The sequence below is a fragment of the Conger conger genome, chromosome 1, assembly GCF_963514075.1.
Source record: "Conger conger chromosome 1, fConCon1.1, whole genome shotgun sequence".
In the NCBI taxonomy this organism is placed as follows: Eukaryota; Metazoa; Chordata; class Actinopteri; order Anguilliformes; family Congridae; genus Conger; species Conger conger.
The window spans coordinates 14,393,735-14,403,221 of record NC_083760.1 but is presented as its reverse complement, the minus strand read 5'-3'; the positions used below and the strand labels follow the sequence as shown (position 1 = coordinate 14,403,221).

General features: G+C 38.3%; 1 protein-coding gene across 3 annotated transcripts in view; it reads left to right on the top strand.

The window, feature by feature from the left end:
• The first annotated feature begins 893 nt into the window (after positions 1–893).
• Positions 894–9,487, top strand: part of bcl11ba (BCL11 transcription factor B a) — a 51,565-nt gene continuing 42,971 nt past the window's right edge. Inside the window, exon 1 of one of the 3 annotated variants that reach the window (XM_061243794.1) lies at positions 894–1,905. In XM_061243794.1, the coding sequence (XP_061099778.1) occupies positions 1,848–1,905 (58 nt within the window). In that variant the 5' untranslated portion in view covers positions 894–1,847. The remainder of the gene's footprint in view (positions 1,906–9,487) is intronic. The other 2 variants (XM_061243787.1, XM_061243780.1) reach the window with 2 other exon arrangements.

Here is a 9,487-nt window from a genome sequence, read left to right as displayed (position 1 = left end):
ACTTAGAGGAATATCTATGTCTGACAAGTAGCAGTGTGATTAACATCACATTTTACCACAATTCAAGTTTCCTCGTGATAGTGTCCACACAAAATGGATATTAATTATGACAAAATGCTCCAGTTTAAATAATTTTAAACAAATGTTACGTATCGTGTATCTAATTAGAGGGTTGCACAATTTGTAAGTGACCCCGGATGTCATAATATTGAGTGCTGATTTTTCAGGCGTAAAACAGGTGACCATTAAATGATCCATTCAAGGACTATTGTTCCAATTCAGATTCTTCGTACTTCGTAACCTGACTTCCCCAGATTCCTCTTTCATGAAACGAGGCTACCCCAAAATGCAAGACAGCATCAACACATAATAAAAGAGCTCTTTCTGAAATTTACAATGAATAATAAACTCAAGGCCAGTTGCGTGCGAAGGTTAACCGCCAAACCCATTTAATGACCTTATATGCAAATCTGTGCCTTTCCGTTAAAGAACAGTGAATAACATTTGAAGGGTTTCCGATGCTGCATACATATCATATGAAACGCATATAATAATATGTATATGCATATATACATGCGGCTATTGTAAACTTCAGGCAAGATCTGGTATTGTGTTGGGTCAATAATTAGTGCAAAGTGTAAGTTAGCATTATTAAATCATTTGAACGAGTTCATACAATATTAACGTTGATTATGATGCATGAATATGATCCCATTTGTAAAAACTGTAGAGTAGGCTAGTCGGTGGGTCGCTGTATAGTACACTGTTCCCTGTGCGAGTCACAGGCGCGCGATGTCCATGTGTACACTCTCACTCCGCACTGCTTTCTGATGATCCGATAGTTGTAAAAAGCCACCACTAGTCGCCCCCAGTGCTCTTGCAGTCTCTCGCAGTCTCCAATTTTTCTTTCTCACTGTAGACTTAACGTCACGTCCGCACTTGAACTTGAATTTTATCCCATTGTACAGAGGCAGACCCAGCCACAGAGAGACAGAGAGCTCCCGGAGAAGCAGGACTCCGCCATCTTCACAGTGAAAGAAAAGAAAAAAAGGCAGGTCTTGTTCTATTTTGAAAGGGGGTGGCAGTGTGTGTCCCCGGTCTCCTCAGCGCCGTACAAGGGGAGCCAGTGTAAAGAGTTGGAGAGAGTGAAAAGTATCTGGCATTCCATACTCTAGGGTAGTGCCAGTGTACAGAGAGAAGAGGTGCCCATCGCTTGGCAAACCCAAGTGCCGAGAGGACATTGGATTCTTTTTTTTTTCCATTTTATTATGAATTGTTTTCTTTTTTTCTTTAAGAAACAAGCAAAAGCAACATTAAACCCAACCAAACACCTGAGCCACTGACTTGGCGAACAGTGGTGTTCACCGTACCCCAGCTGTCAAAGCACTGCACAGGGCATCGTGTTTTGATTGTCCAGAGAGATAAAGAGACATTCGGAGTGGTTTGCTCGTAACTGTCATTCACAGGCGTGAAACATCAAGGATATTTCCAGCTTTTTGTGCCGGTCAGAGTCACTCGCCATGCACCTTTGCCAGATGGTGTGACTGAAAGAACACTGGAGGTGAAGCCGGTCTGCCTTAGGTCTGGTCATCGGGAAGACTTGAGTGGACTTCAAGGCTAAGTGCAAAGACTCTCGGTTTTTTTGGTTCATTTTTCTATTTCTTTCTTTCTTTTTAAAACAAGGAACCACTATAAAGTCTGATTAAAAGGACTGGCCATCCGAGCAGCTGACCAGAAGCAGGTCCAAGGAAAAGTTACTGAAGGAAAAACGAACGAAGAAAGGGGGGAAGCGAACAGATCCTTCTGAGTGCAGGTCTCCGGGCGATGCGTGTGTAAATGCCAGGGCAATGTCCCGTCGCAAGCAGGGAAACCCACAGCACTTGTCTCAAAGGGAAATAATAACACGTAAGTCGCAGTATTTATTAATATTTATAAACACACATGCACTAGAACATAATCTTGTTTTCCTGCATTTAAGATTTAGATTGATTTATGTGTTACTTAAACCCCCCTCAACGACGAGTTCAGTAGGCTAATACGGCACACGGAATCACATTCGGAGGTGTACCTGATGTCTTTAAAAAAAACCGAGGGCGAACTAGCCCACAGTAGCATATACAGCATGTGGTTAGCCAAGTTAAAATGAAATGAATAAGTATGATACAACTTGACATCAAGAATGGACACTTATGAAAGTTAATATTCTGTAGCTATTCATGATAATGGTAACATGTAGTTTATTTACTTTTCAAATAAGTTTACTTCACTGCCTCCCTATTTTTGGAACAAGTCCAAAATAAAACTAAACAATATATATACCAGTGTAGTCACGGCGGGAATAAATATCTTTTTAGAGACGAAAATGAAAGTTTTACAACAAGCAAAATAATTTTCGTGGTAAGTTATCGGAACGCTTCGGTGTTTGTTAGGCCGTTGTGGCTTTATATAAATTCCGTGGGAGGAAACGTCAACTTTGTATTAAATAGTAGAGGATAGTACATTTTCTTCACGTGATGAAAATAAGTACGACGTTACCGGAGTATGTAAGACGTTTGAAATCGACAATATAATGAAATTTACATGAGTAAACAGACTTGCGCGTGTTTGCAGTGTGCTACTGGTGAATTAAGCGTCTGCGCACCATTATGGGTTCAGGAGTGTAGGCTATCCACACTGCATACACATTTAAACACAATGCTGATTTAATTCCACTCACACCCAAGCGTTTCTGCAATACAACATATGATAGTGAGTCCGTGTCGACATCACTGCACAGACTATATACTAAAATAAAGATGAGAAAAATAGATATATATTTTCGATTAAAAGATATATTTCATTTTTACACGTGTCGTATTTTTAAACGTAATAGAGACGTTTCTCTATGAAAATGTTAGGCAACACAATGTAAGGCAACAACAAAATATAGGTATTGGAAGAGCGCGTTATTATTAGATTAAGGGGGTGCCTAAACAGGATGCTGGTTCTGTTTTATTTTACGAATTTAAATACATAAATATTATGGAGTATAGCATAGCAAATACACTGTTCAGAAACCCCAATCATCGAGGTGAGATGTTATCTGCCACCTACGGTATTGCTCTTATTTTTAATGTAAACACCATTCAGAATCTGTACTGTAATCATTGTAAGATATTGAGGCGAGAAGCTATTTATAGAATATTATACCAAGTTCCAAAGGGCTCTGTTTTATTTATAGGTGTTAGAAATGGACGTAATGCACAGAAACTGTAGACTGCATCAAATAGGATAAAATGTGTATTAATTGTTTTTACTTATACGTAATTCTATGCTACTTTCTCAGAACACCTTTACGTATTTTGGCCCTACCTTGATACGTTAAATGTGGGATCTCGATTTTTCATTTCAGTTCTCCATTTAGCACAAACATTTCACTTAATTGCAGGTGTATAGGTGCTAGGTGTAAAATGTCTGGATAGGTGAATTCTTAGACGTCTTATAATAATTGTTTCACAGAAACCCAGTTTTACTTTTCAATTACACATTTACTATACTAAATGTGTGTCTCTTAATCATGCAATCATTTCTGTGAAAGCTTTTGTATATAGTGTCTTACAGTTAAGTGTCTAGACTAAGGCTGTGCAACGAAAGGCAAAGGTAGCACAGTGGAAGGCAGTGCATTTTATGAGAAAAGCTTTATGTTTGTTTTAAGTACTTAACTTAAAAAAAATACCCAACACATCTATGTGAGTAGCAACACTTTATTTGCAGAATGTAGTATTGTAGTATGTTTTCACTGATGGCATTTTTGCAGAATGTTGCATACATTCATATGCACGGTTCCAGCTAGTTTACCCAAAGAAATGTGACACTTTTTCTGCAATTGTGCAGATGACTGCCTCTGAGAAGGCTACTTTTTTCTGCAGCTGTAAATCACATTTTAATCCGTCTTTTGAAGGAATAGAAGCAACAACTCTGAGAGAATCCAACTTTAAGTCAATTAAATCAATCCAGTATTTTCCAAGTGTTTCTCAGTGCTTAAATGCTGTCTTGTTGTGGTCTAATCCAGCTAATTCATAACAGAAGAGTATGATGTAATCCGACTCGAATCTGGTTTGTGTTGTGTAGGGTTAGAACTGTGTACTCTGCACATTCTGTCCTTTCATTTACGGACTAATAATTTTTTGGTGTGCCTTTTAACGGGCTGGCACATAACCTCTTATTCTGGACACAGACTCATCCCCTGTGGGAACAGTTAACAACGATTTAATAAGAGCTTTCTCCCTATTATCCAAACTATGGTTTTATCCATTCATTTTTTCGCTGTTGTTCTGATGCAAATAGATGCAAATCACACCATGGACCAGCACACTTAGGGGCAATAAATAATGAGATTATTCTTACCAGGCAGTGTACGAGGACCTTCCCTGGTACCTGTTAGATACGATGTATTACAAAACAAAATGGGGAAATGCTTCTAAGCATTTGTAAATTGCACCTGCAGAGTATAGGTCATTTTATAGCAATATCATAATTATGGAGGGTGAATTGGCAAAATAAATGGCTGCAGTATTTAGCACTGTAACAATAACTGAAAAAGGCCTCAGTTTTTGAATTTGTGATATACGAAACTTATGTTGTTTGGCTGCAGTAATTGCCTATCATTTAATCTCACGGATAGCTGCTGTGAAGATTATTCACATTTTAATTATTTGGTTCTCGTAAGGGGCGAGAGTTTTGTGTTCTGCCCCCCATAATGTGATGCCTAAAGAAGTTTCTGCATGCACCACTGTGCCTCACACATGCCAAAGCTGGCTAAAGTCAGGTCCTCTATGATTAGGACGGACAGATAGAGTGGGACACCATGATGGCCAGATCATCTCTTTTCTAATGCCTATTTAACAAGGTTGTATGATCATGCAGGGCCTGTGTCTAACTTGAGCTGCCCTTAGACGCCATCTGAGAATCTCTGAAGGAGGGTAGGTGGTGCAGTGAAAGCAAAGGGCTGGGTTGAAATAGTTGATAGATGTAAAAACGTTTGCAGCACGCACGATGCCTGTGACAAACCTTGTTAGCGAATATTGTTTTGCAAGAGGGTGTTTCAAAGAGTCTGTGTACACACAGACACAATGAAGAGGCTAAAAATACGCAGAGCCCTTCAGGTTAAGCCAAGAGGCAGATGGAGAGGTTAGAACCTGTGACAGCAGAACCTTTAAAATAATGTTATGAAACGATAAGCTTGAGAATGTGCTCCCAGTAAACAACTGAATAATGATAAATGTGTCTCATCTGATTAAAAACAGAGATTTACTAGTTTGGCACAAGCGGGGTATGCTTTGAGGAAAAACTCACTCCAAAGTGATATGCCACCAAAATACACGGGTCCACAGGTGCATTCACACAGTCTATTGAGAGGTGAACCAGAATTTCTGCATGTTTCATCATTGATGTACAGAAGAAAGAGAGCTCTGTGTTCAGTGTCAGAGTCATAGACGCAAACGTACATGCACACATGCATAATACATATAAACTGTCAACACATAGTCGGCACATTGAAACCACGGTCTTAAAGAAAAGGAATTTATTTAGAGTATGGCAAGAATTTCTTTTAGAAGCATGTGGAAATACTATATTGTAAGTGGCTAGTTTTATAGTCACTTTTAATTAATTCAAGAGGCTATTAAATGCATGTTGTTTGAACTCTGGGCAAGTGTATTGCAAAACGCTGCAACTTCAAATGAAACATTTCACAAAGATAAAAAAGCATAGTCTCACCCTCCTCACTTCACTTTTGGGGGGAGGTCTTGAGAAAGCTGCAAAATGAGAGCGCACGTCAGCAAGTCAACATGTCATCTGTGGTATTTAGGTTTGCTAACCACTGGTCTCTCAGTCAGTTGGAGCAAGTTTTTTTTTGAAAGAGTCAGATGCACAAGTTAATTTGTATGAGTTCCCAGCATAAGAGAATGTCGTAGTGTACTTCAATAATTTTGCAACCTAGGGATACTATATATGTCATTTTCTATATGTCACATACATTTTCTATATGTCACATTGTTATACATGCATTTTCTTTCCGTGTATGGATTCAAACAGATATGTGAAACACTTATTATATGTATAGACATGTATACATATTTTGGGAACACATGAGGGTTATCGTTCGAATGATGTAACGCTTGTACGGAAGAGTTGTATGAAAATGTGTGAGCACACTAAAATTACAGGCTACTACCTGAGATGCATATTTCACATTTTGTTCAGAAATTCAGCGAGAGACACAGAGAGAGAGCGAGATAGTGACAGAGAGAGAGGGAGAGAGAGAGATAGAGCGAGAGAGAGAGAATGCACTGCTACTGTACACTGCTTCTACACGCCACCTGAGCCACTCATTGGTTTTGTGAGAGAAGAATTGTGCTCAGCCATTTTCTATGTGTCTGAATATCCGCTCTTGACTTACACTTATAATACATTGTATAATACAATCCACCTTTAGTGATATGATTTTTTCTCATTTAGATTTAACAAAAAAACTCCCCAAAACACAAGAATGTGTTGCTAAGCATTAATAATAAAAAAAAAAATTAAGATCTTTATTGTTACAGTTTTCATGAATTCTATTATATGTTTATTTGTAAAACATTATTTACACAAAAACCGTCTTTAAGTCAGACAAAGTGGGCTTGATAGCATTTAATGAGATTTATCATGGTCATGGTCTGTACTGTTGTGAAGTTTTGGAATTAAACTGTCTTAGATTTTGATCGGAAGGTAGCAATTTGAGTCAGTAAAAATATGTTTTGCCTTTATGACGATTTCAATTAGGTCCTCTTTAAATATTGAATGCACAATGTGTACACGTACACGTGGGTATCTGTATGCGTGAGTGTGAGTGTGTGTGTGTGTGGGTGTGTGTGTGAGAGAGACAGAGAGGGAGAGAGGGGGGTGAAAGATTGTGTGTTTGTGTACACATTGTCCAGAGTGACAATGTACATTCAGTATTTCAAAGGACCACATTTCAATTAAGAAACAGAATTTAAAATTTCCATTAAAAATAGTCTGTAATAAAGAAAAGTGCATCAAAAATGCACCAAGGTGGAAATATGTTATTGTCATGAAATCTTAGATTTTTGCATTGCATTGGTTAAATTTGGCATTTTACTTTAATTTTGCACTTAAAAATATATCATGAAACCAATTTAATCATGGTCAAAACAAGGGAAAAAGCAAGTGATACAAAGTCCCTCTTGCATGAGCCGAAAGCAAAAGTCCCTTTTGCATGGCAGTCCTGATGTCACCACTAATGGTAAAAAAGAGATAATCACAAGTCTCCCACCAAATGGCTCATTTTAGTTTAGTCAAAGAACTCAAAATGATTGTCTCAATTTATTTTAGTGATGAAGGGTGTGTTTCACTGCTGTCACATAAGTAGAAATATCTCTGGAGTAATGCTCTCCCATGTACAAGACTTGTTATGACTTTCTCCTATAGCTATAGTATTCCTACCTTGATTTTATTAGCTTACTACTGTGGATGAGCTTATCACTATGGGAGTTACCTCTTGACATGGATTTTCTTTCAATCCCTCCCAATTTGAAGTTGTATGCTTTTGTAGGAGTGGGCTCCCTTACTGCTAGTGTGCTGAGTCTGACCTGCTAGGGGGAGCTCTTAGCCTGTGAGTTAGGGCTGTGTGCAGTTGTAAAAGTATACAAACATATTTCCTAAATCTTTGTTGTTATGGGGGTTGGGCAAAGGAAGTTCTAAGCAGTAGTTTTTGATGACTTTCTGCATCAATGTTCCTGTAGGTATTACTATTAACATACTGTTTAGATTAGGAGATTCTTCACCTTGGTAGCAGCTGGTCTTTCTGCATGCCTTGACTTTTGTTCCCCTCCGTGTCACTGACACTCAGTGTACAGATACGGCAGACAGTAGAGACAGAATCTCTTTTTAGAACTTTATCAATGTTATATCATTCATTTTCACCAAGAAAAAGATAAGTCATGAGATAAAACTCATACACAAACACGAGCCACTGTGTCCTCATCATTGTACATTTTATTACTGCCTCATTATTGGTTCACATATATGCTGAGCTGCTTTTTAAACTAAAATGCCTATCAAGTGTTGTAAAGTAGATGTAAATATAATTATCAAAGATGTGCTAATGACTTGTGTGTTTGAAGCCTCTGACTGACGGTGAGCGATGTGTAAAATCAATGTCGATAATCAGAGTAGATATGTTTGCGGAAAAGCCTATTAATTTTCTGTGTGGTTAAATATATAGTACTTTAGATGACCGTGGAGTCTGAAATGAGACAACACATTTTCTCCGAAAGCAATTTGACAAAATGTCTGCCTCGTTAGTTTGATCAATATGCTCACTGTTCTTCCTTTGCGTAGTCGGGTCATTGCTTGCTTTGAAGCGATCTTCATTTGGACTGTTTTGTAACGTTTGCATGTCTGTTAATGTAAACCCTTTTTGCATCAGCAGAAATGCAGACTGCTATTGGACAGTAGCTAATTTAATTATTTTAAACATAAAATAGGGAAACCAGCACATAAATATGGCAGTAACGTTTGCAGGAATTCACACACCTCTGTGTTTATGGTTTCTATTGACTTGGGTGGCAGCATATTTGATTACGTGCATAGATAATTCTGCGTGAATTCAATGATAATATTCTTCAGAAAAGATAAACCCAGCCATTTCAGTTGTCAGCACGTTTCGATTCATATTACAAATGAATACCTGATGTTGCAGCGTCCCTAGCACCATGACTGAGCTTGTGGTGATGTGAGATTAAGCAGCTTGCTGTGTAACCCCTTTTCTTTCCAAGTGAAAATATTTGGTAATGTTTCCCTGATGAGATTCTCTGATAGAGGGCTAGACCAGCTCATACTCCCTCCCAGTGGATGCCTTTGTGTTAATCTCATTTTACCTGCAAGGAGACTAATTTGCCTCTTTTTTAATTACACCGAGGCACACTTGCACTGGGTCCTGGCGCTAGCAAATCTAGCACTGTGTTCTCTAGATTATCTCTGGTTTCATCCTGTTAACAGCTTCACTTATAATATATATATATATTATATATACAGTATAAAGTATATACACTCAGTGAGCACTTTATTAGGTATTTATTAGACTTATTTTATTAGACATATTGGTCTTCTGCTGCTGTAGCCTATCCACTTAGAGTTATGATGCGTTGTGTGTTCAGAGATGCTCTTCTGCATACAACTGTTGTAATGTGTGCTTATTTGCATTACTGGCCCTTCTCCTCTGACCTCTCTCATTAACAATGCGTTTTTCCCGCAGAACTGCTGCTGTTTTTAGTCTTTTGCACCATTCTCTGCAAATTCTGTCGGCACCATCATTCCTAGTCACTTAGATCACATTTCTTCCCCATTCTGACATCTGGTCTGAAAAACAGCTGACCAACATGTTTGCATGCTTTAATGCATTTAGTTATACTGCCACATGATTGGCTGATTAATTATTTGCATT